Here is a 22,704-nt window from a genome sequence, read left to right as displayed (position 1 = left end):
CGCAATTATTTTGACAAAAATCGACGTCGTTCGTCTTTTTATCGCGCAGCGAGAAATTCGCAGTCCCGCTGAAAAATGTGCGATTTTCCCCGATCAATTTAGATAAGTTTTCCTTCTGTGAACACACTGAATACACGCTGATAATTGCCGGAGTCATTAGCTATCTTCACCGGAGGGCGACTAATGTATCCCCTGCAACCCCAAAGGTTTATACTCAGTACATACTGGAAGTATAAAACTATCTTCTACCACTGATATGAAAGGTTGACAGGTATAACTGTGTTACTGCTTTATATAAGTACTTAATATCGCCTCAAGTCTCAAGGCCGTCGTCAACTCTCAGAAAAGTAGTTTTCCAGTAATGCCATTCATTTTACCATGCTAAAATATATTAGCTGGAATATATAGTATATAAAATTAAAATAATAATACAATTCATAGATTTAGCGTTTAATTTGTAGTTTTATTTGAATTTATGTATTAAATGTTAAATCAAACACTGATTATTTGAGTCTACTAAAAATAATAATAAAACCCTTATCCGCACCCCAATGGTGCATAGGGCACTACTTCATATAAACGCAGTGTCATCTTGATCGTTTACACATGAAGGTGATCAGCCCTCCGCTTCAGGTACCAGTCCAGGGTAATATTGAATAAATATTACAGTGAAAAATCACTTATATTTATTTGACCCCCCCCCCTGGGAATCGAACCCGGGACCTCCAGAACGGTAGCTGAGCGTGCTGACCATTACACTACGGAGGCGGACGTGTTGTGGACGTGAGTCTACTAAGTTGTAGTTTATTATTGTTAAGAAACTCAAAGTTAGTACACTAAAAAAATCAGTGTTTGATTTAACATAATGCATAAAATAATAATACAGTTTCAATTATTGAATCGGTGGTAGTCACTTTATGGTAAAATCTTTTCATTTTTAATTTAGGTTTTGTTTGCTAAATACCACTATTTCTTAAAATTTATTGTGACACGTGTTTCGCTGCATTCCGTATAATTTTCAAACACCGTATATGTGTACGGTGTTTGAAAATGATGCGGAATGCATCGAAACACGTGTCACAATATATTTTAAGAAAAAGTGGTATTTTCCAAGTTAAACTTTAATTTTAAAAATATATTAAATTATTTATAGGGACACTAATTGTTTGTTGTATTAGTTACAACTAGTTGGTTGACTCTATTACCTATTTTTATTTATAAATTACCTGATGTTCCCAGATCAGGAAAAGTGATATATATTACACTAGGTTTTTCAGTTTCGTATGAATAAATCTAGAATCTACTGGATATATATTTTTAATGTAGAGCTGCGAAGTTTACGTTGCAATTCGTTAGTTCCGACTGAAGACTGGCGCGGCTGGAGCTGATGAGCTTTAGCTACTCATGCTATTCACCCCTACTTTTCCTTCGTTCACTTCCCCATCTCACCCCCGATTAGTGTAAAGGTGGGTGAGGGATTCATTACTCAGAGAGCTCTAATGATCCGCTCTTTAGAAATTCGGCCGCGGATTTATCCCAGAAAATAAACTTGATTTTGGTTCGACAGATGTAATAAATTGCTACCTACGCGAACACGGTGGAAACCGTTTGAGACGAAACGCTTCGCGTTAAAAATCGGTTAACACGAAGAAATATTTTGCACCCAACATAATGTCGTGTGATTTATATATTCTTTGTAATAAAAGCGGGGAGTCGGATTATGACCCTTTCGCAGTCGTGAACTTCAAGCGTTGATTCGAATTCTGCTCTGCCAAAACTCGATGCTTTATTTATAACAACCGAGGATGCTTACATTAAAGTAGCTCAAGAAGTTGAAATATGTGTGCATATCGTAAGAAATAATAATAATCAATATATTTAAACCACTCCACCTCCGCCTCCGTAGTGTAATGGTCAGCACGCTCGGCTACCGTACTGGAGATCCCGGGTTCGATTCCCAGGGGGGGGGGGTCAAATAAATATAAGTGATTTTTCACTCTAACATTTATGCAATATTAGCGGAGGCCTGATCATCTTTCCTTCATATGTTAACGATCAAGATAACACTGCGTTTATATTATTTAGTGCCCTATACACCATCAGGTGCGGATAAGGGTTAGAAGATATTTAAACCAAACAAAAAATAATAATAATAATAGGGAAAAAAATTATATAATTTTTTGTCCGATTTTTTCGTAAAGAAAATTTTTGTAAATGAAAAGTTTGAATCTTTGATTTTTTTGTAAATACACAAATAATCGGACAGATCCTTTTATAAGAAGAGTATGATAAGTTCGATATCGCTTCCGACTTGAGAAACCGAATTCGCAATCTGACGCGTGATGTCGGCATAATGCGAAATTATTATATTCTACGACCAAAATAATAATCATAAAAACATAACTAGATACGATTTCGTCTTAAACGATTTCTACCGTATTCTGCTTTGTTTCTCTCTAACGAAATGTTCGGGAAAGAAATGTTATTTTTTAATTCATAATCCAATATTCATACAAATTGTTTCCGATAATTGAATTGACAGTCCCTAATTCAATTATATTTCAATTATTCATCTTATTTATTAAATAAATTTAAGTAGCCTCGATTCGTTTGTCTAATTTATTGTCAATTAGGATTAACACGTTTTACCTTGCATGTAATTATGAAGTTTAAAATGTCTCGATATTTCCTAGTGCCTAAAACAATTCGTTTTTTATCTTCAAGTCTTAAATATAATTATTCAATAAAATATCTTACTCAATTATTAATATACTAAATTAAGCTATTATTAACTTTATTAAAAAAATTAGTAAAAAAACATATGCTGTCACGCTTTTTCAATCTCTCATTATGCCTTAAATTTCGTATGATTATCTCGTGTTTCATCTTATACTGGTCAAGAATCTTAAAAGGTTAATATGTAATAGCTATTCAACAAAATCTAAATGTCAATGTCAAGTTTCTTGAACGAATGAACGTAAAATGTGCACGAATGTGAAAAAGCCGAAAAATGTATGCAAAGACAGAAGGGTGTGGCATTCTATGCTCTCTGCCTACCCCTGCGGCGAAGCTGTGTGGTGATTAGTTGTAGTGAAATCCAATATTTCTCCTTAGTAAATCTTGTGTAGTTTTCATCGTTATAAAAATAAAAATAAATTGACTACACCTTTCATGGTTAAAATAAATATCTGTATGTGTGTTTGGTACGATAAACCAAGCTAGGACACAAAAAATGTGCAAAGTTCTCCATGGTCCAACAGTACCGACATCTGTCGCCAGCACAGCGTAACATATCGCCAAGATGTCAATAATCTAATGTTTTTTTTCTTGTTTTCCAGTGGGCGGCATGTCCCGCGGCGGCAAGCCGGGCCTGCAGGCCAAGCGCGTGGCGCCGCCCGCCGTGCCGGACGCGTTCGTGCCGCCCGCGTCGCCCGGCCGCCTGGCGCCGCCGTCCCCGGGCCAGCTGGCGCCGCGCGCCGGGCCCGCGCAGCAGCGCCACTCGGGCAGCTCGTTCGGCTCCTCGCAGGGCTACGCGAGCAGCGACGACCCGCTGCAGCAGCCGCCCGACACGCCGGTCGCCGGGATGAGAGGTGAGAACGCCCTTTTGTTTTGTTCGGACCCCACTTCACACTTGTATGGAAATCGTAGTACGCAGCCGAGTCACAGATTACGAATCCTTTCCAGAGCGCCGCCAAGCGCTGACTGACGGCGGCCATCCGATAAGCGAGAGGTCGTAAATCGGATCATGCAAAAGCGGAATAATCTAACTGTCTCGCTCTTTCCTTGTGGTTATACGACATTTATAACTAACTGACTAACCATCACGCCGCTTCCCCGCCCCTGGTTACCCCTGTAAGCAAAGAGAATAGAACGCTTTATCACTCAGGCGAAGAATGTTTTTGCAAACATTCTTCGCCTCTTTACATTCATGCTTCTCCTCATACATACCCGCCGATTATTTCGACTCCTAACCTGACCACATTTATTACTACTTTTATTTAACACTACGCCACGACAGGCACCGTGGCGTAGTTGGATAGACATTCGACTACGAAACTGGTTCGATTTCCACCGATCGCAAAATAAATTGAAGACAGATTTATTTTCAATTGGTCTAGGTGTATGTGATCTGTTTTTCACATTTATTGGAATGAAAGAAATAACATGCCGGCAGACTTGATTAAGGCTATCCTAACGTTACTTCCCTTCCAGATGACCACTCCGACTATGGCAGCACAGTCAGCGGGGCCAGCGGGGGGAGCGGCAAGTCTCCCGGGGTGGGGGGAGGGCCCCCGTCCGCCTTCACCTTCCCCCCGCCGCAGCAGCCCCTCACGCACAAGGCGGCCGTGTACTACCACCACCATCTCGCCCTGCAAGAAGACCAGGGAATAGATATGACACAGGTAAACTTTGAACCTTTTGAACTTTTTATTCAATATTACCCTGGACTGGTGCCTGAAGCGGAGGGCTGGTTACCTTTCTTTCATGTGTTAGCGATCAATATATTTCTGCATTTATATGATGCAGTGCCCTATGCGCCATTGGATGCGGATAAGGGTTTGAAGAAGAAGAAACTTTGAACTACTCAATCCACGCAATGACAAGTCGTGAGCCCTTTAAAGGTTCAACAACTTTAATGTTACTTATCCATAATTTTGTCTCCCTGAGACATCTGTAATAATATTTCATTATATCATCACCAATATTGCCAATATATTATTCAAAATTAACATGTTAAGTTTTCGATATAAATGATACATGTAGGAGTTCCAAAATTTGAGTAGTGTCATTTTCAATCATGGGTAGAGTGGCATATGTTGCATGTCTATAAAGTGATTACTTAACCAACTTACGATAGGTCATAAGCCCTATAAATACCCAGATTTCCATATTCTTCTTTATCTTTGTTAAGATGTCAAAAACATTAACCTTTGTCAGGAAAATAGTTTCAGACTGAAATAAGTCACCAAGCTTATTTAACTTTTTGATACTTTGAGGACAAAATATAGTGTTATGATATATAATACATAGTTACACCAGTCGAGATTACCAAACTAAAACCAAGTACAATAGTAAAAAAGTAATTAAATCATTAAACAGGAAGTAAAAATGTCATCATCCTAGTAGAGAATAGTACTAATGATTCCAGTGTTTTTTATTGCAGAGTCCTGGTCGTGACAGTCCTGGATCTTCTTCGGGATCAGCGGGATCTGGATCCCGGCATAGTTCAGCATCTCTGGACAGCGGGAGAGCATCCGGATGTCCAAACGCAGCTCGCTGCTCACTCAGTTCCTGCTCTCTTAGCTCTGACCAAACCAGATTAGACAGACTATTGTGCCAGGGTTTACCGGTAAGTCTTTATCATCTGAAATTTTTATATTTATATTCTCATCAAAGGTATTTCGAAATTTAGCGTTAAAAACTATAGAGAATTTTAGACTTCAATGTACTCCTTAAGTTGCAAGCTTACAGAGAACTCTGCAACAATTTCTCATTAGTTTATTTGACACACCTTCCGAATATAGTACAATAGATTATATGAGTTACAGCGGGGTTGGTATAGTTTCCAATATATACCCAGTGGATAACATCACTGACTCTTCATAATTTACCTCATTTTATAGTTCATTCTAATTTCAACTGTTAAATAAGAATTTTCTCAAAATGAGAAATAGAAATTACTCATTGGGAATATTATATGTATATATGACTTATGTATGTAATATGTTTTGAAATAAATAAAAATATTAGAGAATTTTAAGAGTTTAGGTAATTACAAAAAGTATGTAGGCTGAAAATTTTCATGTTTTCATGTTTTAATTTTATTGTCTTCTCTTCTTTATGGCGCATAGGATAGTGTATACGATTGGTGCAGCATTATTTTGAACAATAATCAATCTATTTTCATGTTACAAACTCTAAAATTCTGTTTAAATAATCAAGAAATATACAATGTTACTAAGAGAAAATTCTGTCATGGTGAAATAAATGGACAATGATATTTATTCACTAAATTATCTACATGTATAATGAATTGTAATGTAATGTATTCTTAACGCATGTTTTAAATGATTGATGTATACATGACAGACTTATATTGCTTACACAATACATTATTGGCTAGATACGAAAGAATGTACAAATTTTATTAATTCAGAAGGTCGAACAATGTTATATTGTTTACCCTGACAATAATTGAGATATTTATCCTTCTAATGACCCATAAAATCAAAGACAATTTATATCATGTTCAATCTGATGTTTTGAAGCGGCTTTTATATTTGAGGAACGATTTCTGGTTGTTAACCTGTCATAAATACATCACTTCAACAATGGCCTAACTCATTAAAGTAATTACTAAAATTGAATGTTCCAAGACATCAATATACAGGATAAGGCAGACCATGGGTAACCAATTCAGGATGCTATAATGTTTTTTTATACCTACCTACATATGAGTATTTTTTATTCATTGTTTTTTCTTTTTTAAATAAATTCATTTAAATCTCTAACTAACCCTTAGGTTGCTTCTCCATAGGGGTAAGTAGAGATGATAGAATGCTACAAGACAAGTTTGCATACATTATTTTCTTTCACATTTATATATTTTCTTTGGCTCCTGGCCTGTCCACTTTCAAGTATGTGATGTAATTGATCATCCCAAGTCTTCCCTGGTTTTAGCTTCCAATTTCATTTGCCTCGTATAGTTGTTTTAGCGTAGAATGTTATAAAATATTAGAAATAAAAATATTTAAAGTGTTAAAATGGTACAAAAATTAAATAGCAGTAAAACATGTTGTTGTTGACAGAACAGTTAATAAGACATAAAATATAATTTACTGAAAAATTCATTTAATGATAATTCATATTTGTATAGGCTTAAGTGAAACATATTTATGTTTGTGGTGTTTCCCTAATCTATTTTAAATATATGTGGAATTGGAAAATAAGATTATCAGTGATAGAAAAATGATAGCAAATAATAAATTTCATTATGTTCTGCGTGTAGTACATTAATCTTGATTAAATTCATGGTTCAACAATCGAACTTTGAATTAATAATTTTAAATTAAAGAATTCGCACAATTGTGCACTCAATCTTTAACAATTTTCCCAATAAGTATACTTCAAATGGTTACACTTGGTCTGGTCGCCCTGCACTAAGACAAAACACAACAATGCTGCATTGTTCCGCAATGAATTGGTTTTTATTGTCCTTGCTTATATGCAAGGAAGAATTTGACATTGTGACTTGTAACGATATTCAAATTTGTCAACGGCAAACTCAATATAATTTGCGAGGAATCATTTTGAACTTAATGTTTGAATGTCAATGTGCTATTGAACTGTTTGTGCATTTGGAATGCAAATTTTTATTTGAAAATTCTTTGTATGTATGACAAGTCATAAATCATATTGTGTAAATAGTATGAGGATAAAGATTATTTCATAAAAATAATTACAAATGCCAATTTTAACAAGTTATCTTTCGAATGGTAAAACACTTGTATAATTTTTCCTATTTGTTTTATATATTTTTTTAAACAACTGCATTCTAAATATTCCATTTCAAAAATGAAGGTGCTAAATGTTATGCTCTCTGTATTAGTGTAAAGAAAGGAATTAAGTTGTGCCAGAGTGAGGAATTGAATTTTAGACCTAATTGAAAATCTGTCATTTATATAACTTTTGTGATAAAAACTTGTTTGGTACAGTACTAGAGGTCCCGAATTTGAATACTAAAATTGTCATAGTAAATATCATATATTTTCACTCCAATATTTATTTATTATCAGTCTTGATCGTTACCAGAGGTGTAGAAGTGATCACCCTACCTTCGTTTAATTAACAATCAAGATAACTTTGTGTCATTATGATGTATCACAAGTGTATAATAAATTGACCACTTAAATCTCAAAGCTTTTGAAATGGCTAAAGTACAAACGGAAATAACTAATTTTGTTTGTTTGATAGGCATATGAGTTGAAATGTTTTGGTAAGCCCAGCTGTGCACTTCATTACCTCCTCACTAAATCATCTTAAAATGCTTGTACTCAAAGTCTGCAGTGTTTACACACAAACTTCTTTTCCTCCTTTTCTCACACATCCTTTGTTTCAACCTTGCTTTGTTCCACTTCACCCGTAGCCAAGGGAACACTTTCCATCGTAAACATATCGTAAATGTTCAGTTCGCAACATACTAAATCCTTTGTTGTTCTTTTTTCGTAGACGGAAATAACGTTTGCTGAATATTGAAATGCATTGGCGTGTTGAATGTTTGCTTGAGCTTTAAAATTTAACTTTTCCAAGAATTGATTGTTCGGAATTCAAATTAACCTTTTCTCCCGCCTTACTTCAACTGACTTATGACAATATAATACTTAAATAAGAAACATGTCAATGGAAAATTAACTAATTATTTTAGCTAACAATCAAATTTGACTATGTGAGTGGATTTCTGAATAAAGATCACAATATTACATTTTGATTATTTTTCATTCTACATAATGATACTACATTCATATAAGTATATCCAAAATCTAAAAAACTAATTATTAAATTTTACTAACAAATTGTGAATATTTACAAATTTCATAATCATGGCAAAACTGTAAAAAAAAACATTATTATTTTCAATGTTTGTTTTATACTGTAATACCAATCACTTAATTAATATCAACTGCTTTGAAAATAAAAATTAAAGGTTTATAATTGTAGAATAATAATGAAATTTGATTTGCAGCATTTTATTTTTTTGTGCATTTTTTTTACTCAAATTGAATGAGTTACTTTAATATTCCCACCTCAGTAACATAGTCTACGTTGAAATATCAATAAAAAATCTTCTTAAAATCACATTTAAAATCTTTTAATAAGTAGGATAAATGTCCATCAAACTAAGTGTGATCTCCTCCAATTTAATATTTCGCCATTATCAGCCTCTCAAATTTGAATATTTTCACTTCCTTCTCCAAAACCGTTGTGACATAATATTTATTGTGTTCTCCATTTTGTTGTATGTAAAATCTGATAATTTGTAATTCAGATGTGTCCTGCCATTGTCATAAACAGTCCCGAATGGCGCACATCTCATCTTTTATTCATCCTGCCTGTCCCTCCACTCATTTCTACAAATACTGAATCATTTTTTGTCACCTTTAAACTGTACAAACTACAATATGCGCTGAAAATTCTTGGGATGTAATGTATCGGAGTGGATGTGACTGAATTAGCATTTCATTGCATTATTTTATTGTTTTATTCCAGTAATCTCCCATTGCATTGTGACTTGAACCATATAATCAGTCAAATCTTCAATTGCTTTTGTAATTTTGCCATTATTATTTTCAATACTTCTTTGTCTTCCCTGCACCCGATGCATTGGGCACTGAATTGAAGCAATGCAGCATTATCATGATTTTAAATTATATAAAGCTTAGTTCGGTAAATAAAAAAAATAAAATTTCAATAAAAGAGAATTTTTATTTTATTATTTACACAAATACTTCAGTTTCATACTATTTCTGTGAGCCTAAGCGGCTCATTATTACAAATAGGTATCAAATTGTGGTAGAGTGGGTTCAAACCGAGAAACTTTGACTTAAGGGTCCGCAACACTAACCACGGGACCACAACCCGACAATTAGAACTTTAGAAGACTCTAGAAAACTTTAGAATTAGACAATTAAAAGATTATTTATAATCATACCTTATTATCTATAGCCAGATGGACAATGTAAACAACAGAATTCATATAATAATGATATTCAGGTAAATACAAAAATATATTATAGACATCTCTACAGAGACATAAAAGTTTTTGTTGAGAAGTATAGAATTCCAGCTTATACTATCTGAAAATGCATATCTTCCACTTCTCCTTGTGAAGGTAATATTAGTAAATTTGAAGATTCCTAAAAATATATATATGTTTTAAAAAATGAGAGTCTATTAGCAAATAATAAGAAAATATAATAATATAAATATATACAATTCCCATATTTTGAATATAAAGATTAATAATACATGTGTGAATAATCAACGGCCGACATCAAATTGATTGGCCAGGAGGACTCAATTGACACACAGTGACAAGTTACTGCAATTTGTAATAATAACAGCTCTATTGTGTCATAACATAATAAGTACGTCATTAATTTCCTTTAGCATAAAATAAATGTCACACTCCATTGAATTTTATGTTGTTCTCACTAAAAATATTGATCTTTGTAGAGTGGTACTGAGCATACAGCGAAAACTGACCGAGTATTTTATTTGTGATTAGTTGAGATGACTAAACTTTTCATTATCATCCTTTAAACTGTTGTGATTTTGTATTTAGCTGATGAAGAGAGTCTCAAGAAGCTACAAGTGGTACAAAACAGGATAATGAGAATATATATATATTTTTTAGTATAACAATATTTTTTTTTAAAGTCTGCTTAAACGGATTGAAGTTTAATCTTATATAATATGTTCTCACATTTGTGAGCAAAAATTATATTAAGTAGTGATATATATATATTTATATATATATATATATATATATATATATATATATATATATATATATATATATATATATATATATATATATATATATATATATATATATATATATATATATATATATATATATATATATATATATATATATATATAACTAGAAATAAAAATACCATTACATTATGAAATTGTTCAGAAGAAAAAAAAATACATAGGTACCAATTTTTTTTAAATAATTTACCGAGGGTTAAAAATGTAAAGTGAGATATCATTAAAAATGTATGAAGATAATTACTGTAACAAGTAATTATTGAGCATTGACTATAAATTATTATTATTTGAAGTATTAGATTATATGATGTATAGTATAAACTGTTGTTTCTGCGTAGTTATTAACTCTCGTAAAATGATTATTTTACGCCATCTTTTTTTAAAGTTCACATTTCTCTTTCTAGGACCATGACATAATTCACGCATGGCTCTCAGAACTGCACTTTGAAGAGTACGCTCCGCTGTTTGCTGCAGCCGGGTATGATCTTCCAACTGTGACCAGAATGACTCCAGAAGACCTGACTGCCATTGGTATCAAGAAACCGAATCACCGCAAGAAGTTGAAGGCCGAGATTGCCAACCTGAATGTATCAGACAACCTGCCTGATTATATTCCAGTATGTACAAATTTCTCTTATAATTTTTACTATCTTTTCTACATTAAATTATTTTAATTGAAAAATCAGTCAACTGAAAGCTGTCAATATTTATTGTCATTTTATAATTAATTAAATAATTAATTGTGATTAGTAAATAGTTTTCAAATAAATATATTATTTTAGGTGCTAAAAGTATATTTTTAGTAATATCATAATTCAATTAATCAATTTTGTCAATTAAACTGTTATGACTCCATTCTAGGAATCACGTATATCTTTACAATACTGCTTATCATATTACTTCTTAATATTAGTGACTGTTTTTTTTATTATTATTTAATAGGAGTCGCATTCTGCTTTATCTCTCTTATAAGGTTTATATTAAATTCAAAAGGATCGGTTTGTGTTGTTAAACATATCTATTAACATGCAAAAACCCTATGGATATCAAAAATTTAAAAAATAAACATTACAAAATGTTATTTGTTGCCACTTACTGACTTTTTAATGTCTTCTGGCCCACATATATGCAAAATATTAAATAACACTCTTTCTCAGACTGTCTTAAATACAAGCCAACAGGTTCTAAGCAAGCTTGATACACACAAAGGTTAAAAGTCTGTAGAAAAGTGAGTGTCCCAACTGTTATATTGAATGTTTCAATCATCATTTTGTTGAAATGTCCAACCACGTAGTAAAGGCTTTAGAAATGAAAATTTGAACATTTTATTTTGACAGGGTTCATTAGATGAATGGCTCCGATTACTCCGTCTCGAAGAGTACGGCCCGGCCCTGAAGTCTCAAGGGTACTGCAGTATACAGGACACCACGCAGCTGGCGTGGGAAGACCTCGAGGATGCTGGCATCGTTAGACTCGGTCACCAGAAGAAGTTCCTCCTGGCCATCAAGAGGGTGAAGGACATCCGCTCCGGAAAGAGGACACCACATCCTCACGTATGTTTTATTTCTATATCCGTGGTGTGTGATGTTTAGAGAGATATGTAAATGTAATGCAGAAAAAATCCCTCGGTCATATATATTTACGATAAAAATGGTCATAAGTCAAACCCAATACTGGTTTTCAACTAGATTAGCAAAAATTTAGCGCTTTACTGTGTGCGTCTGTCAAATATGTTGCATCAATCAGCTCGCACTATTAATTTTAATAACTTACATAACATACATACATTACATACAAGTGCTACTAGTTTATTTGGAAGGAGATTACAAAGACTTCCTCAACAAAAGGCAGTGAAGAATGGAATGATGACAAGTTTAGAAGTTTTCCATGACAATTTTAGACCATCTATGAAAGTAAAAATTACAAATAAATAGGAATAATTATTTTATACTGTTTGATTTAAAAAGAAATGTAAACACATTGTGATTTTTGGCGCTTATTTTAATGGGATTCATCTGCACTACATTTACAAATTGCAAACACGTGGAATTTATGTTTCTCTATAAACAAAATCATATTGGCAAGATTACTCAATCATTTAACCCTTTAAACTTGCTTTTGTTATAATTTTCACTCACTTTCAATGAAATATTACTAAACTTTTAAAATTTCGTTTTGCACAGCATAAGCATTTCTGTTTTCACAAGCACATTTTGCCAAATGTTTTTGAGCTCTTTCTAGTAAAAAAAGACTTGCACAATCTAAAAATTTATACATCCGTGTCTTTGGCTTTACTGCAACATTATTTTTTATTGCTTTTAAAAATAAAACATAATATAACATTACAGATTGCACTTTATTTGAAGAGTTGATAACTAAGCCTTGATTATCTCGCCAAAATGATTTGTTTTAATAAAATACCAATATCTTTTCCTTTCTTTTATTTTTTGGCTTTGATTTACAATGTAACCACCTACTTACTAACCATGGACAGTTCTCCTCTGTCTGAAGTAATTATGTATTAAAATAACACCTCATAGTATAACTTGGCTAGAGGTTCAATAATGGTTCCCCTTTCATTGCCCCCGTAACGTAGATTGTGGTAATATTCCAATGTATTATTGTCCATGGTTCAAGGCAGAAAATGTTGTATTTATTATGTTCTAAAGAATCACAATTAATAGGATCATGAAATAGAAATGAAGATGATTTCCATTTTTTATAATCTAATTGTACTTGTTATCACACGTTGATGATGTTTGAATAAATTTACTTGACAAAAGTTTTTTTCCTGGTTTATAGCCATGACTTTCAAGAAATTAGTGGGTTTTTATGAAGAAAAATCTCATATTTATTTAGATATCCAGTCACTCTTAAAAAAATAAAAGAAATTTCAACAAATTATTGTAAAAAATTATCAAAGCAGTGTACATTTGTAATTTTAATTATTGATAATAATAATGATTAATTATTATTTAAAAAATTGTTTTTTTTTTAACTGTTTGTAAAGAAGTTCATAAAAAGTCAGTTTTTTGTTAACTTCTCGGACTAATATCCTATGTTTGAATTCTCTAGTCTATCACATTTTCTTGAACAGTATGCTTAGTAGTGTACAAATGATCGAACGTTTTTGTCTGCAATGTAATACAATAAAATAGCTCAAGCATTATACATTTGCTCAATGAAATGTGTATTTCGTGCAACAATGTAAAACTTTCAATGTGTCAGATAATAATGTCGATTTGGAAAAAAACGGAAAGCATCTTTGTTACTTTAGGCCTTTATTATTGAACTCATCTTCACAGTCTCATTGCACTGTTCACGAGAATTCGTCTGTACTGCTGCCTTAGAATGTTCTGTGCATAGCGATAGCTCTGCGCTTGATCATCATCATTGAATCGCAACGCTTTGAAGGGCTTTTGATGGATTTAGTTTCAGTGTTCAATTTCTGACATAGAGTAAAAATTGACATGTTTTCTGTAGAATTCACAAATTGAAACATTTGTCGATCATTGCTCTTTTACACTCTAAACAATTTAATTAAAAAATTATGTGTGTTTTTTTATTTAATCTGTTCCGTAATGCCTTAAAAGCTTAGCTCTGCAGTTGATTTGTTTAAATGAAAATGTCACCGATTGTGTTTTTCTGGCCAACTATGTCACGGGTCATTAACACTTCTTGCCCACTTTGGAATTGTATTGTGCCATCCATGATGTGGACATAGCAATGCGGTCTGAAATTTAAGCAAGGTGTCCAAATGACACGTGGTATATAACCCTAAATATCAACATTTGGAGAACCAATAAAATCTAAGGAATTCAATGAAAATGACACCTCTCCATAGAATCAAATACAAAGTCATTAAATGGAAGTCTGTCCAACACTACTTTAGCAAAAAAATATTGTCAGCATCGTCTGCATGTGAATGTTTTGTTTCTTTTTTCCATCACTACCTCACAACTTCTCAAACACCGCGTGATTGGCGAATACTCATCATCTGTACTAAAACCGGATGCAAAATTGTGTGAAACACACAACGCAAACACTACACACTGGATTTGATGGGGCCGTCGCCGAATTACCGAAAAACAGGACATGCTCTTAACACCTTCACCAATGAGCGGAGGAGATCTCACTCCGGGGTCCTATGTCCACACCTCAATGCACGCTTACCAACAGCCGTGGGAGGTGCAACAATCGCGTAGTATGCACGCCACATACCACCAACAGCAGATGCAAATGTTCCAGAAAAAGCATCCGGGCATTCCTTTCAACACTACAGGAAGTGGTACTGATCTGGTTCCCATTCAGGTATGATCTTTAATGCTAACTATGTGTTGTGTTCTTTATTATTTTCACAACTCCGTGTTTACTTGTGCCGTTTTATAAGTTGCCGATATATTTTTACATTCCCTTTTTTGTTAGGTGTTACGTAGCATATTATTTATTTTATTTATGTAAACCTTACCTTTCTCCTAAACGTATGGATCTAATCAATGGTGTATTTAGCGGTGTATAATTGAAATATTAAAACCTCTTTATTTTTTATTGTTGTTGTTATCTATATCAAATATTTTATAGATGATCTTATTGTAGAACTCTGGAGGCATGAGATTTTTTAACGAATAGTAAAATTAATATTTTTCTCTTGTACTAATAACAATTTATCAGCTTTCTACTAATAATATATTTAGACAGACTTTAATCATTGGAAACTCTTTTTTTAGTGAAAATGCTTGTTTTTTTTACCCTCTATTTAAATTTTGTTTTTTATTTTACAGATTAGGCAACCGCGTGGTAAATCTTTGGAAAGCTTAGAAGACGCTAGTGAAAGGAATACTCACCTTACATTTTCCCCGGAGAATCCCCAGACATACTACTGCACCCACGTCAACATGAACCAACCAAATCTCCAGACATGGCGTCGCTCTTACGATGACGGCGACATTACTCCGACAAACGAAGCGGCTATTCTCGGAAGTTACGAAGGCGGCGGCACTTTACCTCGACCCAGAGGGCTCGTCAAACCGAGGCCAGTTGCCAAGATTAGTGCCACGACGAAGGCAGTCAGAGAGAATGTGATTTTCCAAGATGTGAATGAGAAATCTCCAAAATACATTATGGAAGGATTCCAGAATGTATATCCTGTTGAGAAAATGGGATATCAAAACCAGCCCCAACATATGGCCCAGATGAGGCAAGTGTATGCGGTGAGTCCGCACATGGGCAAAAAGATGCCTCCTGAACCGCCAAAGAGACAGAGTTCTAACCCTGGCATAGATCAAGTTGCCGCTCAAATCGAACACATCGGCATCTCTGGGCAACCCTTCGGGCAATATGGAAACATGGGATGTTACGGGCTATCTGTAAGTACCTCGCAATCTCTCTCACATCATTCATCTTTTTTTTTACATATTATATAGATTACACTTCAGCACTTTTAGTTTATACAAATATTATGGAATCTATAGGCAGATTCCGTGATATTGGAAATGTACATTGCATGCCTATTGGAATCTACCAAAACCTCTTATTATGTCTGCTTCCTATTGTCATACATAATAGACAATTACTTCCAATCAAGTCCCACATAAAACTATATTTATTTGTTATTTTCAATGTTTTATGCTTTTTATATTTGATTTATTTTCAATAAACTTTGAATGTACTACTTTTTATTTAAAAAAAATTTAAATGTTCAGTATGTCCAAAACATGTGTTCGGCTCGAGAAGTGTATTTGTATCCTTTGGTTTAGATTACCAATGGTCTTCACTACGTTGTGTATCCTTTATTTGCTAGCTATCAAAGGCTATCTTATAGCGAAATCAACAATTTCTTAGTAGGCACAACTATAGGGAAGTGAATAAGGTTGGAAAAGAGAGACCGTGTTACCAATCTAAGAGACAATCCTCTGCGATAATTGTGATGATAACAGTAGACTGTTTCTATTTTCCAGTACCAACCGAACTACAGCACCCACCAGACTACGGTGGAGATCCATACCGAGAAGCTGCCCCCTGAAGGTCCCGGGCGAGGGCGTGTTCCCTCTCTGCCACACCCGCTGAACCTCCCGCTGCCCGCCTACCCCTCCTCTGATAGCCTGAGCAGTGTGGCGCTGGAGCCCATCGGGCCCCCGCCACCGGCGCCAGAAGACAGGCGGTGGCAGGTCACCTGCCCTTTGGCGGCGCAGAGCAGGAACGGGTCGGATGCGAGCTTCAAGGTATGTTGAATTGTTAATGTTTTTAGCTTTTAAATGAGAATACTTCGTTTGAACCGTGCTAGTCTGGAAGTTGAAAGTTGATCCTATCTCTATCCAAAATGACCATCGCTCAGTGAGGCGTCCTGCCCAACATCTTAGGCACTATCCAGCCCAAGAAGATCGAGAAGAAGGCATTTCCCACTCCAGACTTAGCCCACTTGACGCCCTAAGACTTTTTATTATCTATCATTAGCATCATCATCCTATCATTAAGTCTTCATAAGCGCCCTTGAGGTAGTATTTTACAAAAATGGCGCTATGTAAATTATTCAAATTATTATTAGTATCAAAATATATTTATATAATATTGCATTTTCAGAATCACTTGCAAACGAGTTTTATTTTGATCGCCATTTTTGTTTCAGTCGAGTTCCAGCACCGAGTCAGACAGCCTTCCGTTCGCCAATGAGAATGCCGGAACAATCAAGCAGAACCGCGGGCAAACCAACAGCCGACCGCACACAGCGGACTATGGGCGTAGCAACACCCCTCTCGGTTCTTTGCCGCCCCGACACCCCTCGACACCCACACATTCCGCTAACAACGAGAATGAGGAATCCACCAACAACAGAAGTGGAGCCACTACGCCTAAATCGATGGCACATGCCCCGCTCTCCCTCTCAGCGGAACCCGGAGATGTCTTGAACGATATTGGAAACATGCTCGCCAACTTAACCGACGAGTTGGATGCGATGTTAGAAGAAGAAAAACGACAAGGACTTGTTGACAATTGAAAAAGACAATATTGAAACTGATTATACTTATATCGACAAGGCCTCTGCTTGATTTTGTTGCAAATGCTACAATTTCTTATTAATTTAGACACTTAATATAGTAATATAGAAGGTATATACTAATGCCGAAGTAAAACAAACAATCTAATTACATTATTTTTTCAGGAGAAAATATTTATATTTCAGCATTGAATGAAGTTATAAGCTATTAACATCTATTGGAATGTAATAACTATTGAAAACAAAAATACATATATGTTTCTTACGTGATTATGTTTTAATAATTAGCACAAATATTAAAAAATCACTATTATTCACAATCACTTGCTTGTGCTTTGAGATGTTGACATGTATTTTTTTGTATACAGGTATTAAATGTCTAAATTATTATGGAGATTTACAACTATGGCTGAAGATTCGTTAATGAATTTTAATATAATGAGAACAATCAGACAAATCGAACACAAAGTTTTCTTTACATTTCTACTACTTCAAAATGCCATTGAATTCTGAATTTTTATACAAAATCTGTAAACAGATTTACACATACAACTTTTGATATGATTTTTGTACTTTTCCACTTTTAATATTTTTGTGATAACCACAGTTAAATATTAATGATCTGATAGATTTAGTGGGAAATAAGAAATAGAGGTTTTGTGTTTTACTTAATTTACGATAATAATGAATTATTGAAACTTGAAAGGATTTTTTTATTACTATAATATTTATATTGGGTGCCATGATATTTTACAGTGCCTAAAAAATTTGACACTACCAATGCATTTCAAATACGGTTGATAAAACAAATTAATATAATCATAAATGTGTGTATGCTTTAATTATTATTTTCAAACCACAAAATTAAAAATGTCGTTTAATATAAAAGAGTTCTGTTTTGTTATACCTGTTTTTATTAGATTTGAAGAATGATTTGATCTCGGGAAAATAATTTAAAATTTTGCCAAAGTACTAAACAATGAATATAATTTAAGCTATAATTAAATTTTAATAAATTATATGGATTGCCTACTTAAATTTTTGAAAATCTTTTGACCATATTTTAAAATAATTTATTTAGTTTTTGAAATGATAAAAGTAAAGTATATTTTATTATAATATTTGTCAGCTTAATCCATCCGGGCTTTCTCTACATGAGAGGTATTTTACTTTATCATATTAATAGATACCTATAAAACACAATAAAACCTATTTTTGGAATTCATGAATTCTATTTCGAGGTTTTATAATGATTTACATATGTCAATCTGGCCTTACTTTTTATGTAAAGTAAGGCCAGATGGATATATGTACATGCATTTCAGATTAAGCTGACATATTGTATTTTCAATGCTTAAAGTGTATAGATAATCTTAAGATTTTTTTTATTAATTTTTACTAAAATTTCCTTTTATTATTATGGTAATATGATTTTAATCTATTCAACTAAAATTTTGTATATATATTGTGTGTGTGGTATTCATTCCTAACAATCTTTTTACTTACTTATTTAGTGTGATTAATTGAATCCGTGTAATGAATACATTTAACTTTTATTTAGTTGTGATTATCCACATCATCTCGAATAAGTTGCTGCAACCAACAGTTATTTGATAATTTTCCATTATGAAATGTTGCATCACATGCATAATAATATCATATAATTTTGATTATCGTTTGGCGGATACGATACACACGAATACCTAAAAAGGAAATTGTTACTCATTATCCTTCGAAACTAATTTTGTTTGGATAATGACGTTCATCCATACTCTCTAGTAAAGTAAAGTTAGGTTTGCCACGTGTATTGCACACTGTTCCCTGGTTAACTTAAAAGGTATCAAAACGAGGTTTGCTAACTAAATTAATGTTAAAAATATGTCACCGATTTTCATTTTCAATTGTGTATTATTTGATTGTCACATGAACTTTTTGTAGGTATAACTTAATTTTTTTTTTGTAATTTGTTTCTTTTTACGACTAAAGCCCTGTACATTGTTTGAATGCAAAAACTGAAATAAAACACTGACGCCTGTATTCTGATAGTGATCCATTGGCCATGTTAAATATAGAAGAATTAATATATATGTACAATATTGTTTTTAATTGATGATTTTTATGATAGTTACTGATTATTTAATGTTTCACAAAGAGATTGCTTTTGCCTTGAGAGATAGATCCTACTGCCATATTTTGTATGTAAAAAAATATATATACTTAGAGTTTTATACTTAAATATCCTTTTTATATTTAAATCACTAGCGTGATTTCTTGAATTTTATATGATAGAATAATATTTTCAGTTATGTATCAAATGCCATCTTGGATTAAACAAAATGTAACAAGTCTGCAATAGTCTTAGATTAGTGTTAGACATTGAATTTAGTCGATGTAATGAAGAAATAATAATGTACTATATGTATTGTAATATGTAGGCTATAGATAATTATTGTTATATATTTACATATGTCAAGAACATCGACACTGAAGTGTTAAGCAATAGATTTTGTACAGTAATTAGAATTTAAACTAAACAAATATTAGTATACGGTCGTAAAGTGAATATGTGAATAGGAACCTAGTTTTTGCATTACATTACATGAACAATGTTTTTATTTGTAATAATCGACCAACTATTATTTGTCCCTTGATGGTAACATTTATAATCATTTGTTAGCCAGTGTAACAACGATTTATGCATTTGTAATCCAGCGTAATAATGATTTCATCATTATTATAGCCAGCATAATAAACAATGTTTAATTTCGATAGCCAGCATAGTAATGATTTAAAAATTTGTTAGCCGGCTTGATAATGATTTGAAATATTTATCTTAAATCAAAATGTATAATTATTTAAGTGTATTATGTGCCTGAAGATTTAACTTTTTTTTCGCATTTCGATTGAAAAAATAAAGTTATATGAAAGAGGAATGTTTTATTTTATATTCGCGGAATATAAAACGAAAGGGCTTAATTTTAATTGGTTTTAATTCCAGTCAAATACTTTAAATTTATTATTAATGTAAGCGTTACTCTTAATATTGTAAGATGTCACAAAACACATAACTTGCCAAAGTGACTACCTAAAGGAAAAGTCAAAATATATGCAGAGTATGTTGTCAACACATCAGTAACATTTTATTTTGTAATTTAAGCTTTCTATCAAATTACTTAATATTATTATAATGAATTACTAATTTGGCATTATGACTGGTTTGCTATATTATTTTATAGTTTGATTGTGTAATTATTTTATGTTTATGATTCAATTAAATATATAAACACTTTATAGAATTGATTCAATGTGTTTTTATTTCCCCTTTTTTTTAAATTTATTGGCAAAGCACCCAATTTTGGGTGATACCTGTTTTATTTCCCCTTAATCAAGCAATCATAACACAGAAAAATAATCATGTTTTTTTAATATCCCATATTAAATAAATATTTTATTCACAGATGCAATTTGAAAAACAAAAACAGAATAAATGTTTTCAATTTCAATCTTACTCAGTAAATATAACTATTTCTTAAAATCAATTATGACACATGTTTCGATGCATTCAGCATCATTATCAAACACCGTTTGTGAAGCTTAATATGTACATATAAATATTAAAGTTGTGCCCTTGGGATATTGAAAGATGAAGTGGAGTAGAAGCTATTTCACAATATTTCGCAATGAAAAATGGGGCATTTTAAAAAAAATGGCGGTAACAGTATGAAAATCGTGTTACACACATCACCATTTGACATATCATATTTGAAGTCTGAATAGCACAGTCGTATTAGTAGTAGTATACTTTATTCGTTATTAACACATTATTGTCCGGTGGTTTTCTATCAACCCCGACCCTAATTAGACTCAGACAATCTACCACCTGACTCCAGTAAACTAATCACAAGTAATCGCAAAATCAATTCTGACTTACAGGTACACAATGTTTTTTTGGTGTCTCTTGCGCTCTAAAATGCTTATAAGCGTGCAAATAGAATGCTTTTAAACGTCTCCAACAGGATGTAAAAGACGAGATTAAGCATCGTATCCATAGATGAACAGAAATGTAGGTATTTACAAGGCTTACAACCCGTCATTGGCTGGTTTGAGTGATCACCTTATGCATTATTTTGCCCTTAATTGTAACTTAGTATTGTCTGTGTTTTATGTATACTCAATTTAAATTTAAACAATCCTTAGATTCTTCTCTCCTCTCAGATTTGCATGAGCTCAATATGTACTACAAATTATGTTTGGTTTCGTAAACAACATTTGAAAACAATGTTGTAGGCATCAGAACTCAAGTCGCACAAAATATTTTTTAATTAATGTGTTTTTTTCTTCATATTATTGAAATAACTTCTAGGTTAAATAAATAAATTAAGAATTGTGTATTATATTAACCTTTTTCTACCTAATTCACACACATCTCCCCCAAATCAAAAAAATTATGACTTATTATAAATAACTGAGAAAAAAAAACATAAATTTATCAGTAACTTATGGGGATGATAGACCACAAACAGAAAACCGGTACAGATTCGTGTGCTGAAAATATTTTTTTGTATTTCTCTGGTTTCACCGAGCTTCAAGTGAAATACTGAATTGCAGAGCAGTCTTTATTGGATGGATTAAGGTTATAACGATGGCTAGAATAACTGCCTTATACTGTTGAGACATTAGGTTTATCTTTCTCTATCCCTAACTCTTTTTTTCTAAAAGACCTAAGCTGATTATAACGAGGCTTCAAAAGGCAAGAAAAGAAAAATTTAACAAGAGTGATATAAGAACAATATAAATATTACTAATGATGATAGTAAAAAATAATGTGTCGCACATATAAAAACATTCATAAATGATACACAAAGTGAGAAATATGACAATGGAATAAGAATGAATGAGATATACTCAAAAAATACTGAAGAGTTATCCATTTAAAATATGTTTTCTCTGAGACAGGTGAACAATATGCCAACTAATATATATTGATATGATATTAACATGAAGTTAACAACACAGACTAACTAATTTTGTTAACAACATGCCCAAACTAAGTAATTTTTTTTTTTTGCCCACAAAAATCAGGTTAGCAGCATGGTTATTATCAAATTTGGTTTAAAAAATTAGAGAAATACATTAATTGGATTAAATTAATT

General features: G+C 32.8%; 1 protein-coding gene across 4 annotated transcripts in view; it reads left to right on the top strand.

Moving 5' to 3' along the window:
- ckn (CRK like proto-oncogene, adaptor protein) overlaps window positions 1-20,845 on the top strand; it is a 364,013-nt gene extending 343,168 nt beyond the window's left edge. For 3 of the 4 annotated variants that reach the window (XM_088267584.1, XM_088267585.1, XM_088267582.1), the window contains 9 exons: window positions 3,339-3,590; window positions 4,213-4,403; window positions 5,165-5,350; window positions 10,962-11,174; window positions 11,895-12,110; window positions 14,650-14,868; window positions 15,339-15,923; window positions 16,515-16,778; window positions 17,183-20,845. In XM_088267584.1, the coding sequence (XP_088123710.1) occupies window positions 3,339-3,590; window positions 4,213-4,403; window positions 5,165-5,350; window positions 10,962-11,174; window positions 11,895-12,110; window positions 14,650-14,868; window positions 15,339-15,923; window positions 16,515-16,778; window positions 17,183-17,551 (2,495 nt within the window). In that variant the 3' untranslated portion in view covers window positions 17,552-20,845. The remainder of the gene's footprint in view (window positions 1-3,338; window positions 3,591-4,212; window positions 4,404-5,164; window positions 5,351-10,961; window positions 11,175-11,894; window positions 12,111-14,649; window positions 14,869-15,338; window positions 15,924-16,514; window positions 16,779-17,182) is intronic. The other variant, XM_088267583.1, reaches the window with a different exon arrangement.
- Window positions 20,846-22,704: the final 1,859 nt, after the last annotated feature.

Source organism: Brachycentrus maculatus, unplaced genomic scaffold, assembly GCF_059751285.1.
Source record: "Brachycentrus maculatus isolate JH-2025_06_01 unplaced genomic scaffold, ASM5975128v1 h1tg000299l, whole genome shotgun sequence".
Taxonomy (NCBI): domain Eukaryota; kingdom Metazoa; phylum Arthropoda; class Insecta; order Trichoptera; family Brachycentridae; genus Brachycentrus; species Brachycentrus maculatus.
This window is presented reverse-complemented; position numbering and strand designations above follow the sequence as displayed.